Genomic DNA, 19,471 nt, shown 5'->3' on the forward strand with positions numbered 1-19,471 from the left:
TAGTCCTATCAAATTGTGTTGAGTTTGGCGAGAAAATCGCAATTCTAGCAAAACCCATTTTTGAAGACTAATCTTATCGGAAGACATAGCTAGAATTTTTTTTAATTATAATAGGTACAAGCCAATTCAAACTTTATGACTTCTCAGAACATCGTGGGTTATGATGTGCAAACCAAATTTTTGGAGGCAAGGCACATAGTTCAAAGAGCCGCTGGACGTTGGGGTCCCAAGGTGCTGGAATGGCGACCTCGCAACGGAAAGCGCAGTGTTTGTCAACCCCCTAATTGGACAGAGGACATCAGACGGGTTGCAGGGATCCGCTGGATGCTGGCGGCTAGACGGTTTTGTTTGGAAGTCCATGCAAGAGGGCTAGTCCAGGAGTGGATTTCCATCTGCTGTTAATTAATAAATCATTAAGTGTGAATCGTTTTATATACTTCGAACTTATTTTGATGAAATTTTAAGGTAAGAAAAAATATCTAAAAGAGACTTTCCCAGGATAAGGATATTGGATTGATATATCTAAATTAATTTTACCTATCACCTCATAACATTACAGACAATACAGTCAGTAAAACGAGTGCGTTCTGCCAACTTCTGTATTGTCTATGAACAAACGCAAGTTGTCATTCGCACCTTTCAGGGCGACGTCCCGAATATAACTGAGATATAGGTAAATATAATTTACATATAAGTATTGTGGACAGTGTAGTGTTAAAATAACATACGATTCAATGTTAGATACTATTTTTATTTCCGTCTTAATACTTAAGACAAACGCATCTCCACCGCGACACACATACAGGATGCCCGTCAATTATTGTGAATTAAAGAGTATAAATATTTATACAGCATCTATATTATGTACAGGGTGTGTGCCGAACGTCCTCCGCTCACACCGTGACGACCGACGCCGCGACGGTGTAACGGGGGACACACCTACTCTATTACTTAGTCCACTAAGTGAACACACACTAAGCTTCAATTTAGTACATTAAACCACTTTTTTACTGGCAGTGCAAGTTTATGCACAATCCGTACCGACTAAAGTTACACGATCCGTTGCAGATATGTTGTAGTGCTAGAATTATTGTACAACCAAGCAGAGGTTCAGCGGTATCACTTCCGTAATAGATTATGCGTGAAATTATATATATAGCCTGGCAAAAAAGAGTAGAAATTAATAGAGGCGCCACTATCGCCAACATGGCAACACTAATTCAAGAAAAGTAAACGTAACCAGATCAACATAACCTTTATGCCGACAGAATAATCACTTTTGACAGCATAGACACTAACAACTGACAAGTTGAACAGTGTTGTAAGAGGGAAAAAAGTTACTTCCTACACTTTTTTGCCAGTCTGTAGCTATTATTATACAAATATATTTAGAATTTGTCAAACATATTCTTATTAAAATTTTATTGTTAAAGATAAATTCAGCTTTACAGAGCCAGTTAATAAAACATTTTACAATTTTTTTTTATATTTAAAACTTTTTTTTTAGTTTATTATGCCAGCATTGCATTATCGAGGGATACTTTGTCATCGATTAAATTAACTTAGCCTTGGAGGCGTCGAAATAATATGATCACAGAATAAAAACACTATCGTATATTGAACTAGCTAAAAGTTTATAGTCGGTAAACAGTATTCTAATAACAAAAATAGGATTTTTGGTAAAAAATATTTTTTTTCCATTTTCCCCTTAACCGACAGTTATTAATTAGGTATATTGTGCCACTGTGTGATTCAAAGATAGTTTTTAAAAACATTCAATGATTATGTTGGATAACATTGTTTTTCAATGTTGCCAGTCAACAAAACTGGAAATGGGAATAATATCTCATTTCACACAAAAAAAATAATTATTTTAAAGCACGCGTCCAAAAAAGAAAACCAAAAAATCTCCGTCAATTTGAATAGCAAAGTTACCCAACTTAATATAATAAAGCCAACATTATTAAAAGCTATACACAATCGTTTACACTACAAAAGCACATTTCTTTTTCTTTTCAATCCACGACTTTTCAAGTGATTCGAATGATGAATATAATATCACTGTCCACAGGAAAGGCGATGAATTCTGAACAAGCGATTGAAATGAACAGTACAATTGAGAATCATCGAACATTGTTCAGTGTAAACACTCTAAAGTTGGCGACTGACAAGAATATTCGCTACGTGTAAGCATGTTACACTTCGAACATTTGGTTTTTGGATTTTTCAGAGCCGTTTTCACCACCATAAGATACGAGTCTGATAGCATATTCACAATTTTTGTCTTTGTCATTTGACATAATGTAAGAAAGTGACAACTTACGGTTAGATTATAAAAGGTGGTGAAACCGGTCCTTAGTTTCCTTATGGCCGCCCGCTCTAGCAGCTGGCTCTAACAGATGAGTGGTTGAGAATCGCAATATCGACAGGAGGCGAGTGCAGAAGCTTTGCCAATTGCCATATACTCTAAGTGGGTCTCGTCGGCATTAGAAGCACGTTTGGGCAAGAGTTTGTGGCTGAAAATTTGGCTGGTATTTGTAATTATGTTGGCCAAAAACCTTTGCTTAGGCTTCAAAAAGACAAGTACCCAGAAATCTATACTGTAATAAATCTGTAATGAGGTCAATTCTGTACATGAAATATATTTCCAATATAACTATAAGGGGGTAATTAGTGATCGATACTGATGCCAAAAATGCAATCAGTAAAATTTTTGTCTATCTGTCTGTATGTTCGTTATAGAAACAAAAAATACTTGACGAATTTTAACAAAACTTAGTACAAGTATTCTTCATACTCCTGGGCAGGTTATAGTATACTTTTCAACACGCTACGATCATTAGGAGCAGAGCAGTGACGGGAAAATGACTCCATTTATACAGCGATACTACTGTAAGGGCTGGATTAAAGAGGTGTAAGGGCGGACGAAGTCGCGGGCGTCCGCTAGTCCAGAATAAAGTCAGTTACTAAGAAATACTTTTGAATGTAACAATATAAGCCAGATGCAAACGCGAGCAGTGAGCTCATGTGTTTTTTCGGAGATTAACGACTGGACAACAGAAAATATTTGACATAAATATTCAGGTGTTACCAGTATCAGTGTAACAATTACTCTTAACGAATATTCACCTAGACCGAACGTTCATATCAGTGGCCACCTTTAAAGAAACTAGGTCTATTAAAAGGAGAATGAACTTTTCATACAATTTTAAACATATTTTATCATGAATAAATATACACATAATATGTAAAAATATATACATATATGTTTTTAAAATAGCAATGCATCCAAATTCATTATTTTAATAAAACGATGTACCGAATTCCAAAACGGAACAGTTATAAGTTTTCATTATGAGTATTTATTGCTCTTGTAACGTTCCTTAGCATTTTTTTAATACGATAATGCTTGAAATCGGACTATTTTGCCTTGCTCTGGTTAGCAGGATCTTCTATCATAAACAAATATGCTTTCCTTTCCCTTTAAAATACATCATTGTTTCGCATAATGTTTATTAATATTTTCAACCATTTATTTATTCCACAAAGAGTAAATAAATTTTTTACGTTAGTTTTAAAAGAGTAGTTTCTCTATATTCAAGAATACATGTATACTCGTGAGTATTTTGTCATGTATTAAATTCAATTGCACATTTAATTATAAGAAACACCTCTTTTATAATAAACGCGGTATAACATATAAAAGGCACACTAAATATTTTTTATTGCTTGCTTATTTCTTGGTCGAAAAAGTTATTCTACAAGTAATAAACTGATATCCAGTTTTAAGGCATTTCATTCGACAACAATAACAACTTATTACACACGAATACTAAGACGTTTGTATGAAACATAGTATGAATTAAATCTAAACTTAGAGAGATCCGACATTTTACATTACAAAACATTTTTATTACAAATATGAATTACATAATATGACGGAGAAACTTTTACTAAATAGGTACTCTAAACAAATATACATAAAATGCGATCAAAATGAACAAAGCATAAGCAATGATAAGCATATCGAGACGTCATATCAGTCTACGATCCGGCATTAGAAATATACACCCTCATCTGTTATTTATTAGTAATAGGAAATAAATGATAGACAATATTCACACATTGCAAATAGGTTGCCTAGTTAAATTGCATACAAACACATTTTTCATACAAAATCTAGGAAACCATGAACTAGATCAAAGGCAACCTAGTACATTTATATTAAGCACATTTTATTTGAGATATTAGACAACTAAATAACTGATGAGGGTATATAAATAACATTACTTGACTTTTTATACCTGGCAACCCCACAGTTGCAGTGTAAAAGCAGGCAACCTTTAATTTATCAATTCTTTTGGGTATATTATATTAACTACTGTTAATTTTTTTTTTTAATATGAATATTTTCCATCATTTATTTGTTATCCCAAATAAATAACAGATGAGGGTATATATTTTTCATGCTGGATTTCTAACTATATAGCGTGGGGCACGCATCAAAGCAAAAGAAATAACGTAAACGCGTAACATTATCACCTTGCATGTACACCATTGATCTCTTATAATAAAAGGACGCACAGTCATGTAGAAAATTTCACTTAAAAACTGGCCAATTTTGCTTTGACAGTTTTAGAATTGGTAAAGAAAATTATACTTAACCACCTTTAAATATAGTCCAATGTTCAATAGAACCCTTAAGGATTGAGTTTAAGGTTGAATTTGCAAATGCGACTACTTCAATTGAGTGCCAAGAAATTGTGTTTGACACTCATTGAGTGGAGACGTTTTTTGGTCGCTGATTGTGCATCCACTTTTTAATAGGAGATCGATGATATATTGAAAATTCAAGAAAATCTTATTCCTGTAAACGATAATTACTGTATCTTTCAAGTACATTGCGTCATAAGTTATATATAAGATAACATACGGAGTGTCGTATTGTATAAAAATAATTGTATGTATCCTTTATCAATACTAACTTATATTTTGGAAGAAAACGCCATTTTTATTGCCTTGACATAGAGTGATATGAGGTTGTAACTAATTTTCCACATTCAAACAATCACACTCATCATCATATCAGCCGATGGACGTCCACTGCAAGACATTGGCCTTTTGTAGGTACTTCCAAACATCACGATCTTGGGCCGCCATTCCAGCACCTTGGAACTACAACAACCCCGCGCATTGCCACTTCGGCTTCGCGACTCGTTGAGCTATGGTCAGTGACTTTCGAGTCTTCTGCGGATCTCCTCATTTCTGATTCGATCACGCAGAGATACTCCGAGCATAGCTCGTTTCATCACCCGCTGTGTGACTCCAGAGTCTAGAGCTTTAGAACGGATAACTCGAGCGCATTGAAATTTCAAGGTTATAGCATCGATGGACAATTGATTGATACCGGCCGCGATAGATAGATACATACTTATGAATCAAACTAATGATATTTTTTTGTTTCTTCAAGATGGATGGAAGGATGTGGGTATAGATGTTTGATATACAAATAGTTTGTAGAGGACTTGAAGTGCTGTTCGTAAATATTCCTTTTTTAACCAACGACATTTTAAGTGCTCAGAACGTTTACGCACGTCACCGACTAACAAACGCGTCTAAACGATGTGTTTGTTAGACTGTGTAAAAAGTACACATGTGTGTATTGCGTTTCAAATTTATAGTGGTGTGTATTGCAAGGACACAAAAAATATTAATTTTTGTTAAATATTTTTGATGTGTGAGCTTAAAATACCTCGTCCCCCTCAAAAGATTACAGACAATTTTGTTATTTGGGTGCAATACAAGTCCATATGAATTTGGTCTGAGACCTTATGTCTACGTACTATTTATTATACATGGTCGCATGTAGTGTTGCCAAAAATAATAAAACCTAATTCATTGTGACTATCTAAATTAAATACAATTATACTACAAACGTGATGATTTTTCCTACGTACCTACTAGAGCTTAGTTAGCTAAATAAAACTCTAAAATGAACTAAATAGACTGTATATCTTTATAGTAAAAAATGAAATATTGCAGGCGTTATTTAGCGATAGTTCATTATGAAAAATCATTTGTTTTACGGAAAAACGGACAAATCCAAGGGGCAATAATACCAGACAAAACCGTAGAATCCTTAGATGTTGACACCACAATGTTCAATTGTGGTAATTAAATTAATTATTATTATTCATTGTTAATTAAATGAAAGCACTTCATATTACTATTTCCCGTGTTTGGGTCGATCTATTTATTTTTTAATTCTTTACAAGTTAGCCCTTGACAATCTCACCTAATGGTAAGTGATCGGTCGATGCAATACAATTGTTATACCTGGCGCAAATGTTTTATTTAACTAGGACAAAATGGAAAATTATGAAAAAATATTCAGATTTCGAGTACCTTCTGTACCTTGATTATTTTTTCAATTACCCCACAATGTCACAGTAGCAATACACTCTGTATAACCAATATAATAAAAACTCAATTGCCATCGAAGATAATAACCACGGAGGCTGTCTAAAAACTACAAATTCTACGTAAAACATTCAAATGAAAAATTATACTAACTCACGTATTATAAAATATACTTTTTTTATATTATATGACAAGCCTTCTCTGAGTATGTTATCATATTATTTTCCCTATATTGTGGCAAAAAAAAAAAAAACAATGAATTGAAAACTGTTAAAATTTTTTTTAAGCTCCTGGCTCGTTATGTACACTTGACAAAATATTTGGCATAATCTATGTTTATGTCAAAGTATCAGCGTGCGGTCATGAGTGGTGTGAGAGAGATAGCTAGATGTAAAATGAGTGTATCGGACAAGGAAGTAGATGTTTACTCTGTATAGTCCCAGCAGTCCTTCTCGTAACCTTCGTGCACGTGCTCCAGTAAAACCTTACGCCGGCTGTCGCAATATCTGGAAGAAACCAGAAGGAAAACATATATTTTTTTTTTTTTATTCTTTACAAGTTAGCCCTTGACTACAATCTCACCTGATGGTAAGTGATGATGCAGTCTAAGATGGAAGCGGGCTAACTTGTTAGGAGGTGGATGAAAATCCACACCCCTTTCGGTTTCTACACGGCATCGTACCGGAACGCTAAATCGCTTGGCGGTACGTCTTTGCCGGTAGGGTGGTAACTAGCCACGGCCGAAGCCTCCACCAGCCAATATTATGAGTTATGATAACAAATATTAAAACAACTTCTGTGGATAGTGAAAATAATATTTTTAACATAAAAATGAAACCGACTTCTAACACGCGTATTTCAGTTATTTTGATTTTAACACAAAATTACTAACCGTTTTTTATGAAAATGAAATGGGACCAATCCTTCGACCATTAATAACAGGACCTGCCTCGCTAACCGTTACCCCTCTGGCAAAGATCAAAAATCAATCATCTAACGCGTTTATAAAAACTGTTGCTATAGAATCGATGTTTCATTGTTGTAATCGTTTTGGTTTTGTGAAGAGCTCCCTAAAAACGCTGGTTTGTGTATTCGAATGGTATAAAAAACGGCCAACGGCTTGTAGTTTAGTAAAAAATCTAGTGACGTTTTATTTGTAAGTATTTCTACTTTAATTTTATCAAATTTTTAGTAAAAACAATTTCCAAAAAGATTCTTTTGACGGAATTTACATTTACAAAAAAAAACTTTAAAAAACCCTTCTAATTGAGAAACTCCTCCTTTTTTTTTTGAAGTCGGTTAAAAACAGCGCACTGATGGGGCAGACGCCTTACCTGTATTTGTCCTGCACCTTCTGCTTGATGTCGGCGAGGTTCTCGCTGGTGATGTCCCGCTCGAGGTACTCGGACAGCGTCTCGGTGGCCGACTCCAGGTCGCGCTGGTTGTCCTCGAAGATGACCGACTGGTTGTTCTTGCGCAGGTAGTACGCGAACACGTACGTGTACATCAGCGTCTGCCGGCACTGGCAGAGGATGTCCACTGCCTTCTTCAGGAATTGCACCTAATCAACAATTATCAATATGTAAAAAAATAAAATCTATACTAATCATCGATATAAATCGATGAGATGGGCCCCTCCATATTAAAGAACGCACAATGTTATGTCATTACTCAAAGACGTGCACGCACATCTTACCGGAGTATGCAACAAGGTTTGTTTCTTGTTTAATCCCTTAAAAATCCTTGTAAAAACACAAGCCGCAACACGAATATAATGTGAAAGTTGTTACTTTTCATTCGTAAGTATTTGCGAAACCAATGACAATTCCGCGACGATTCGGGGCCCACCTATCTACGATCATATACATATCTACGATCGATGATACTAATATTATAAATGTGAAAGTAAGACTGTCTGTTTGTTTGTTTGTTTCCTTTTCACGGCTAAACGCCTGAACCGATCAAAATGAATTTTGGTATAATGGTAAATGGGACATTGGAGCAAAACATAGGGTACTGACACTAAAATAATAGTTAATTATAATAAAATACGAAATATAATGTGATTCAAGGATTTTTAAAATTCAACCCCTTGAAATAGGGGTAGAAAATTTACATTGATTTCCACGTGTACCAAGTTGCGGGCGGCCGTTAGTTATTTATAAATTAAAAAATATAAAATTTATAAAAATTTAATTATTTGTCTGTAAAGTCGGTTTACAGACAATTATTTATTTATATCTTGAAAACATTGATGAAACAGGCGTTTTGGTTCGTATTGTCAAAAACTAAAATTTTCATGTAATCAATTCTCAAAATAATATAATTTTTTTTAGTCTAATAGAAAAATAATGAACTATTTACGACCATTTAAAATATTTAAGATCATTTAAAAAAAAGTGTCAACTAGCCTATTAATCGACGTAGCCAAAGGATTAGGAAACTAAAGTGAGGCTGAGTGAGTGAGTGAGATATACATATATAGCAGAACAAATGGCCGCTGGGGGGACATGTTCTGGAGTGGAGATCACTTACCAGGAAGCGCAGTGTAGAACGCCTTTCAAGTAGATGGTTGATTGAGGAGTTAGTGGGAAGTGGCTGGATGAGGAAGGCGGAGGATCGTGTGTGGTAACGCACTCTCATAAAGGCTTATATGCAGCAGCCTTACACCATTAAAAAGAAAGGACTTGCCTCGTAAATCGTTACCCCTCTGTCAAAGATCAAGAATCAATGATCTAACGCGTTTATAAAAACTGTCGCTATAGAATCGATGTTTTATTGTTGTAATCGTTTTCGTCGTGTAAAGAGCTCCCTAAAAATGCTGGTTTGTGTAGTTGAATGGCATAAAAAACGACCAAAAACTTGTACTTTAGTAAAAGATGGAGTAACATTTCATTCGTAAGTATTTCTACCATAATTTTATCAAATTTGTAATAAAAACGATTTCTAAAAAGAATCGATTCTTTTGACAGAACAGCTAAAAATCGATCAAGTAATCGAACATTCTATATATTATATATTCTGTGGATAGTCTAAGCGATGTGTTGGTTAGTCTGTGTAAAAATTACGCGTGTGTGTATTGCGAGTCAATTGTATAGTTGTGTGTAGTGTATGGACACAGAATATACTTAATGGTGTTAAATGTTTTCGATGTGTGAGTTTACCTCGTCCCCCTCAAAAAACGACAGACTTTTTGGTGAATTTGGGTGCGAAACAGGTCCATTCTTTTTAATGGTCTAAGGCAGCAACGGACAGATACAGGGTGATGATGATTACCTCAATCCAACTCATGTTGTGCTGCTGCATTTCCTCCATCTTCTCCTTGACAGACGCGTAGAGCTTGGACTCGAAGCGCAGCGACTGCATGTGGTTCATGTACCGGTTGCAGTAGAACAGGTAGCGCTGCAGCGCTGCCCGGGAGCGCTCCTGCGCGTCGCGCGCCGCCTTCGCCTCGTCCTCGTCGTATCTGTTCATACTACTTACTATGAGAACTGAGAAGAGGAACTTCATTTTTAGGGTTAAAGTATAAACTTATAAGACTTCTTCATTGTCCGTCTGTCTGTGCGTCAAAACTTTTTTCAAGAAGGCGTAGAGGTATAAAAGGTTTGTTGTCACTTGGAGCTGTAAAGAATTCGAGGGAACTTCATTTTTAGGGTTAAAGTATAGAAGGAACTTATAAGACTTCTTCATTGTCCGTCTGTCTGTGCGTCAAAACTTTTTTTCAAGAAGGCGTAGAGGTATAAAAGGTTTGTTGTCACTTGGAGCTGTAAAGAAATCAAACTTCTAAGCCTACACAATCAAAATATACAGCCGTTTATCCCTGTTATCAAATAAAATCAAAACGTATTGAGTGCTTCCCGTTGATCTAGAATCATAAAATTTGGTAAGAAGCATGATATTGTCTTGTAGCAAAAGTATATAAAAAAGTCCGAAACCCGTATTTTTTTGTAATTAAGCTACAACGGACTACTACTACACAGACAGACACTGATTGACATACAGAAACATAGATGCCTACACAGACAAGCAAACACACATGTCAAACTCCTAAAACGCTGCCTTGTACTCACAAAAAACCTCAAGGTAAATTAGGGTAATAAACACCCACCACAAGTCCACCTTCTAGATCTGGACTCGTGAGCTTATCTTCAAAAATTAAAGCCAAAAACTCTTTCATCAGAGCTTCGTAAGCAATTTTGAATGGATTGTTTAGAAAAACAATCCATTCGAAATTGGACCATTCAGTAGTTAAAATCAAGATGCCAAATTTACGAGGCCACATAGACAGACACACATTAAACTTATAGCCTTAGGCTGCCAGTCCACCGAAGTGGAGTGAGGCAGCGGAGCCGAGAAATATTAACCAATAGGATTGCACTAAATCCCCGCTCATCTTAAGTGGACAGGGACTTGCGAGATTTAGATTGCGAGTACAGAAACAAACCCTATTTTGCAACTAAAATTCGCCACAATGCATTGCCTTGCACCCATAAACCAAAAGGTAATAAAGGTGGTAGTACATCTGCGGTAATCTCAGTTAGTTCAGTTACCATCGCCACTACGTCACCTGTTGCAGTTGTACCAGCTGCTGCCGTGCGGCTCCCAGGGCCCGAGGCACACCCAGCAGAAGTCCGCCTTGCAGTTCTGGTTCTTGCACACCATGTGGTTGCAGCCGCCGTCCTTCTCTATCGTCACGTTGCACTTCGGACACTCCTTCGTGTTCGCCGCTATCCAGTTGGACGTCTCCGAGTCGTCGTCGCATTTCTGACACAAAACAAAACAAATTCAAATCTATTTTGTTTCTAAAGTAAAACTTCTTTACGCACTCTTGACTGTGAGAATAAGGGTGAGGCTAAACGAGCGTAATATTGTCGTGTCATGTCGTGAGCGTTATATGGTAAATGCATTACGAAAAATGCAATCGAAATGCCATAACGGTAGGTTTTAAACCTACTATACTAAATAAGCTTCTCCAAGTGGCCGACCTTGCAGGCGCAGGTACTTACGGCGACGAAGAGGACGACGCATCTACCAAATATGACACCGGCCCCGACGCAGGATAGCGAGGAATCGCAGTCCGCGCGGGGCCACCGGATTGGACGCAACCCAAACCCTTGGCCGAAAGGCCTCAACCCCGGGAGGGATTGGAAGAAAGACCCGGCGGAGCAAGGACCCCACGACACACCCGGGCAAGGAGGCAAGTCTCGAGGCCCGTACCCCCGCTGCGTTCTTACGTGACGCCGATGAGTTGTTACCTTGATCCACTTCCTGAGCAGACAGCAGCGCACGGGGTCGTGCCAGTTCTCGCCGCAGGCGTAGCAGAAGGTGTGTCCGCAACGACACGTCACGGGCGCCGCCTCCACGTACGCGACCTTGATCGCGTTGCTGCAGTCCGGCGACGGGCACCAGCGCAGTAGCCTGTTGCACTAAAACAAACGTTCACAAACTATAATTTTCTTTAGAAGACCTAGGGATTTCTAACAAATAATAAAAAAAAAATCAAAAATTCATTTAATTTAATTAGGCTTAGTTTACAAGCACTTTTTCCAAGAAAGGTCAAGATTATGTCATAATTTAATTTAATCTAATGGTGATAAAAATAATCGAAAACATAAAATTAAAGTTACGAGGGTTCCAAACGCGCCTTAGTTCGAGAAGAGCCCACAACAAACTCAGCCAAGGTTTATTTTTATATTAATACAAAACAAAATCCCTTTCACTAATATTCTATGGCCCTGTGATAGGCAGAATTTCTAAGCCCATGCTATATAGTTAAGTCCCATAGTTAAGTCTGGCAAACCACAGTGGAGTTTGGATCAATGTTTTTGGAAGGTAACAAATCTATCCTAACAAATCTAAAGCATGCAAATCCGAGTATACCCAGAGATGAAGGCAAACATGCAATTAGACTAGAATGAATTGATTTATTTGTTCTGCTGGTCATCTAGTTATCATAGCAATACAATTTCGAAAAATTTGAAGGTTTGCTTAAATGAACAAACAAAGACAATCCTTTTCTATTCTTAAAAATAGTGCAGACTAGCTGACGCCGCGCGATTTTACCCGCGTGGTTCCCGTTCCCGTAGGAATACGGGGATAATATATAGCCCATAGCCTTCCTCTTATAAATAGGCTATCTAACACAAAAAGAATTTTTCAAATCGGACCAGTAGTTCCTGAGATTAGCGCGTTCAATCAATCAAACAAACAAACAAACTCTTCAGGTTTATAATATTAGTATAGATAATGTATGCAAGTTACCTCAATAAAACTATTAGTGATAATATGCTGGTATTTGAGTTTGACGCGCGGCTCGCGCACCAGCCGCATCACCGTCGCGTCGTCCACCAGGATGTCGCACGCGTGCGCCGCGCACGCTATCGTTTGTCCCTGCACAAATAACATAATTATTACTAATTACATAAGTAACTTATACTAAATCAACGTTACAAAGGGTATGTATTGCCAAATTAAGTTTTCTTATATTTTTTCCTTCCTGTAGTTCGATGAAAATTTTTGTCAAATTTATTTACATTTCAACGCTGTCAAATGCCTCGCGGCGCTCAGGATCCTTGTTTTGAACCTCTCGCATTTTACTATTATAATGCACTATATATTTCTGTAAATTTAGTCTTTTTACATAATGTGCATTCATTTATTTTTTTTTTAATTCATCTGATGATGATAATGTTTAATAGTGGAGGTGTAAGAAAAATATAACATACAAACACATTTTTGGAAGTTTGATTAATAAAATAAAACATAATAATACTTACTAAGCCTTCTTCCATTATTTTAGTTGTTAAATATTCACACCAGCACTGCGTGCAAAATCTGTGTCCACACTCTAACCCTGTCATCATCTGTAAAGAAAATGGAAAATATGTAAAGTAAAAAAGTTTAAATCACAACTATAAGAAATCAGCTATTTGCCTGTAGCTTCAAAGGTTTTTCTTAATCATGTCTATAAAAAATATGAAAAAAAAATTTCAATCTAGTAGAATGATATAGAACAATTTAAGACAATCTAAAAAACAAAGTGCAGCTTTAAGTTGAGTGGGAGACCTTTATTTGGTCACTGCGCTTTTATTGTTCGTTGAAAAATATAAAAGCTCAGTTTTAAGTTTACTGACCAAATAAAAATATTTTTCTTACTAGCCTAAAATACATTGATTTATAGAGTAACTTACAGAAGTAGGAAGTATTGTAAAGCATATTTCACATTCCTCTGTCCCTGATGTTGATATCCTTCTGGGTAACTGAAACAAATGAAATTTTGAAAACATAACTAACATTATTAGCATGTCTTGTCTATGCTGACAGCTACAATAGCTAACAATAACACCAACTAACAATTCAGTAAATGTAAAATTCCAAATTAAATTTTCAATGTTTGGAATTGTTGTGAAAATTCATAGTATGGTGTAACATTAACTTGATAAATCTCAATATATAAATACGAAAGGACATTCATCACAATGATAATTTTATAATATAGATTGGTTACGTCCCAACAAAATCACAGCAAAAAGTGATCCGAATGGGCTATAAAACTGAACACACACATGCACAATTTTGTCTTTAATTCCATTACATATTTATGAGTTTTTACACTTCCTGATTACACACTTGACATTGTAGATAATATTAAGGATATTCATCACGATAACCCATCTCGAAAAACGCTTGACGTATAACATAGAAATTTGGCAGGGCGGTGTTTATAGGTAGTAGACATCCACTATATCATTTTATCAAGTTTTTTTCTTATTATCAAGTTATCAAGTTTTTATTGTACTACTAGCTGACCCGGCAAACGTTGTTTTGCCATATAAATAATTTCCAAGTAATAAGATATAAGCATAAAATTTTTTATCAAAATCGGTCAAGCCGTTTCGGAGGAGTATGGCAACGAAAACTGTGACACGAGAATTTTATATATTAGATAAAACTTACTTAACCATATGAAGGATACTTGTTCTATTTATGGACAACTAGGAGACGTCACGCGGTTTCACCTGTGTAGTTCTAGTTACCAAAGGAATAGGTTCTGTGGTTTCGTAGCCTATTTAAGGCAAACAATCAAATCTTTCCTTTTTTAATATTAGTATAGATAAGATATCACCAAGGGAAAAGGAGTAATTTCATATTTTTGATATTGCTATGCCAAATAGGCTCTTAAAGTTCATAACGTTTTTGGCACCTCCTTCAAACTGATCAATAAAAAGTGCATAATGTTATTTTATAGCTTTTAGGCTAATGCGTCTTTGAAGTTGGCTCAATTGTTTTTGTTAAAAAGTACACTATGCTAGGACAGTATAGCAACCGTAAATATCACAGTATGGGCAATTTTGATCAATTATTTAATTTTTTTTGATTTTAACACAAAATTACTAAGCCGATTTTCATAAAAATTAAATGGGACGAATTTTGTTGGACAGTTGGTTAACAGAGATAATATGTTGTTCAAGTAAAAGCAATATTAGCAATGCATTTTATACATGATTGTTGCTCTTTCCTCCTACCACATGCCTACAAATAGGAGTGAATTCAACAATAGCCAAAAAACAGGTGAGGATTAAACCTCTTGGATTTTATTCTATCTCTTCTATCATAGAACTATTCATTTAAGAAAAAATCAATAAGTATATTTTGTGATAATGCTTTAAGTTCTTTATCATAATTTTGTCTCCTCATACCTTTGGCCTTTGTATGACTGGTTTCCTAAATGGATTTATAACTCTAGCCTCGGCAAACAACTGGTCCTGATCTCCATCATAGAATCTTTCCATTAGCTTCTCTTTGTCCCATTTGAAGTGATTCAGAAGTATACGTGTTGTTGTGGCTGGTATCTATAAATTATAAATCACACTACAAACACCACCACACATACAATTTTCGCTTTCGTATGACATAAAAGCGAAAGTTGTGTTGTGTGGCTAGTTGACGCTTTTTTATACTCCATGTACACTACATGTTAATAATAAACCTTATCCAAACAGAGTCTTAGACAAAACTATTACTTAATAATTAATTTGACGTTTGTTCCTTTAGGCCTCATATGTACAAAAATTTTTAATGGACATTAAAAAGCATTCAAATACAAAAAACGCATTCCCAAGTATATGTTCACACGACAGCAGTTTTAAAACACAACACTTTTTTATTGAGTGTTAAATTATCAATGTTGGGCATTGAAAATAGACCATGAGTTAAATTAAGAATGTTATAAAAACGCCAATGCTGCGTTTTACTGTATCGATTTTTAAACTCTTGAATACCGCGCTACGTTATTCGTCTTAAACCAAAATCCCACATAATGTACCCAATGTCTATTATCCATCAGTGTTATTAAAAAAAAAACAAAGTACAATTCAAGGAGTTACAATTGTAATAAACTTTCAAAAATCGATTATTTTAACACATCCTGTATTTTCAAACATCTACCTACCTCCTCGCCGCAGTCACGTCGGCAGCCAGTCGGTCCCTTTGAGCTTTGAGGTCATTCACTTTAACCTATTTCTTTAAATTAAATTCTATTTTATTTACGGGTGTTAACCCGTACTAGACCTGTGTCGATCGTGATTGATCGAATCTCTGATACCCGATCAGTACTTGTGCGTGAGCGAGTGACGCGGCCGTCAGCGCCTCAAATAATCTGCGAACGATTTTTGTTCACCACACTGAATTGGACTTGTAACAATTATCTGGATCGAATACTCGTCGGTCAGTCGTACAACATCACTTTACAGAATAGCAACCTAAAATCCGATCAGTTCGGAATTTATCGGCTTTCGTGGCGCAGTGGTGTGCGCGGTGGATTTACAAGACGGAGGTCCTGGGTTTGAACCTCGGTTGGGCCGATTGGGGTTTTGGTCCTGGCTGGTGGGAGACTTCGATCGTGGCTCGTTACCACCCTACCGACAAAGACGTACCGCCAAGCCGTGGATTCAAATACTCCCCCTAATAAGTTAGTCCGTTTCCATTTCAGATTGCATAATCACTTACTACACTACCGTCAGGTGAAATTGTAGTCGATGGCTAACTTGTAACGAATAAAAAAAGGGTTCCGATTCATGTCCTACGGATGTTCAGTTTAAGACTCAAGTAACTACATACTTTAAGTCGAGTCGTAACGATACACAAAACACGAAAGACCCGTGACCCGAATGATCGAATTATTAAGACCCAACCAATCACCTTGCGTTATAAGAAACGATCGAAAGATACATTTCTTACCTGTACCTATTTTTGGACATTGCCGACAATAGTTACGGGTTAGGCGGCGAGCGGCGTTATCAAAAAGGAAACCGCAAAAGACTAGGGCTTGCTATTTTTTAAAATATCGGATTCTCGATATATCGATAATTTCAAAATAAATTTTTCGGCTAAATGAAAACTTTTAACAATTAAGTATTTATTAAACTTCACTATTTTTTATGTAACTAAATTGACAAGTAAATTAATACGATTAAACATGTTTAAAGTTTTGTCTGAGGGTAAAGTAGTGTATACTATCTGAATACATTACGTTTTACTTATTTCAGTGACATTTTCGATAAAATGCAATTAAATAAACTAAAATATGAAAAACGTAATAAAGTATAAATAAAGTAAAGTAGATTATGTTTGATAATGTTTTAGTTTAAATAATTTGCGAGGGATATAAAAAATTAAAACTTGTTAAAAATATCTAGTATCGATATCTACGTTTTAATATTGAACTATCGATATATCGTCCATAAAAATATTAGTAATTAATACTTATCGCTATTAAGTGATAATCGATATTTTGATATATCGATATTTTATTAACAACCCTAGTAAAGACACTGCCGCCGACTAGGTGTATCAAAAATAGTAGGTATGTAGGTATTAAACAACAAAATTTCTGAAACTAGGTTAAAGTTCATTAACCTCTTCTTTCCAAACAGAATGAAACAGGATGTTCTGAAGTTTTTTCATCAATTTTAATTTTTTTTTTCGATAGCGTGTGAATGTGCTTCAGCTTTTTTTTAATATTACTATAGAGTTTCTCGTAATGGATACATACATGTCGCGGCGGATTATAGACGCGGCCGGTAGCACGGTGTATATTGAATAAATACCAAATTTTCATTGGTAATTAATATTGTTTATATTATTTTTGATATGAGTCAACTACCCTATTGTGTAAGTGCATGTGTATCAGTGGCAAAAGATGGAATTTAGATGAAGGTTTTGACGGCCTCCGTGGCGCAGTGGTATGCGCGGTGGATTTACAAAACGGAGGTCCTGGGTTCGATCCCCGGCTGGGCAGATTGAGATTTTATTAATTTGTCCAGGTCTGGCTGGTGGGAGGCTTCGGCCGTGGCTAGTTACCACCCTACCGGCAAAGACGTACCGCCAAGCGATTTAGCGTTCCGGTACGATGCCGTGTAGAAACCGAAAGGGGTGTGGATTTTCATCCTCCTCCTAACAAGTTAGCCCGCTTCCATCTTAGACTGCATCATCACTTGTAAAGAATAAAAAAAAAAAAAAAAAAAAAAAAAGAAAAGGAAATTCATACAGCGTGATACAAACTATGGCTTCTCATACAATTATCTAGATACAGTATAAAAGCGAATATGCATGGATTTTTATAGGTAGCCCAGTGGGAATCTGCTTGTTTGAACGTACTCCTTCACTGCTGTAAGTACTGAGATAGAATATACCCTAAGACAATAGAATAATTCTTACACAATTTTTATAAATAGAAAAAATTCTTTACTAATGGAGCAAAAATTTTGCTACAAGGTGTTTATTAAGAGTTCTTTTTGGCAGATTTTATTACAATTCTCATTGTTCAACCAAATTATTTCGTTTATTATATCTCATCATTGCATGAAGAAACTACAATAAATATGATAAAATGAGAAACATATCTAAAGCAGAATCCAAACAATCATAATCTGTTTTGTAGCATTGGGATGGTTGACGTGATGTCCTTTTCATTACCATTTTGTGGGGAATTCCCTAATTGGAAATTGGGTATCAAATGTCCCCAAAGTCAAAGACCAAATCTCTAGTAAATTTCTATTGTGATTGAATGTTACGAAGATAAACTGTCTGTTGGTTTATTTGTTACCAATATACGGCTTCACAGATGAAGTTATTAGGATAGGATACTTATAAAACATAGAATAGATTACTTCATAGAAACTTCAGTTGTTAATTAAATAAAACTATTTTATAAACAAATGTAGTTTCCACTAGTACAAAGCTAAATAATAGGGGGAAATACAAGGAATCATTAATTTTTCATTTAAAGAAATGTATTCTTGCAGTTTTACTTTGTTCTTAATTTGTGACCTAATTAATGCAGATCACTCAATAACTACTTTTACTATTCTTTGTGATTAAAGAAAAAAATGTTACTGGAGTCTACAAAAGACATTGACATTGAATGTATGACTCATATAATATCCTATTTAGTTGATTTTGTTTTTCTTATAGCAACAATAACATTTCATATGACTATCCAATTAGACATGATAATACAACCATAGTGTTTTAAACATAAAATACAGTAACTGTACATAATTGGAACAGTATTTATGACGATTTAGAAAGAGTAATAAAAATAAAACAGTAAAGTAAACCAGCGTAAGAGTAACCTCATTTAAGTTCCCATTGTTTACCACTAACATACTGACCTCAACTACTGTATTGACTTCTTTGATGCAATCAACCATGTGTTGGACGATTTCCTCCGTAGATAACACTTCGTATGGGTATTCTTCGAGTTCCGTTTGCCGTTCCCTTGTACTGTGAGTCTCGTCCATGACAAAGTCGACATCGTCTCCGCTCGATTCGTTACCAGAATCCACATCGTCTTTCGTGTCGTCTTCAGAGTCCATCGTACTGATAAATTAATTATTAACTAGATTATTATGATACAGTCTGAATACTCCTAATGATGAAATAATTACACCTAAGATTTAGGAAAGGTCAACAATGAAGAAAATAGTTCACCCACGGGCTGCCAAAACCTCTGACGTATTTTGGGGTATTGTCTATGATTTGACAATTG

The 19,471-nt window shown here is 35.6% G+C and overlaps 1 protein-coding gene across 1 annotated transcript; it reads right to left on the minus strand.

The window, feature by feature from the left end:
* Positions 1 to 730: 730 nt before the first annotated feature.
* LOC112042788 (E3 ubiquitin-protein ligase ariadne-1) lies at positions 731 to 19,452 on the minus strand. The gene is made up of 10 exons (XM_024078324.2): positions 19,095 to 19,452; positions 15,120 to 15,272; positions 13,611 to 13,679; positions 13,197 to 13,283; positions 12,682 to 12,810; positions 11,676 to 11,846; positions 10,988 to 11,184; positions 9,697 to 9,886; positions 7,755 to 7,981; positions 731 to 6,926 (listed from the first exon to the last, which is right to left on the minus strand). The coding sequence occupies exons 1-10, from the start codon at positions 19,296 to 19,298 to the stop codon at positions 6,845 to 6,847; spliced, it is 1,509 nt and encodes a 502-aa protein (XP_023934092.1). The 5' UTR covers positions 19,299 to 19,452; the 3' UTR covers positions 731 to 6,844.
* Between the last annotated feature and the right edge of the window lie 19 nt (positions 19,453 to 19,471).

Source organism: Bicyclus anynana, chromosome 17 (genome assembly GCF_947172395.1).
Source record: "Bicyclus anynana chromosome 17, ilBicAnyn1.1, whole genome shotgun sequence".
Lineage (NCBI taxonomy): Eukaryota > Metazoa > Arthropoda > Insecta > Lepidoptera > Nymphalidae > Bicyclus > Bicyclus anynana.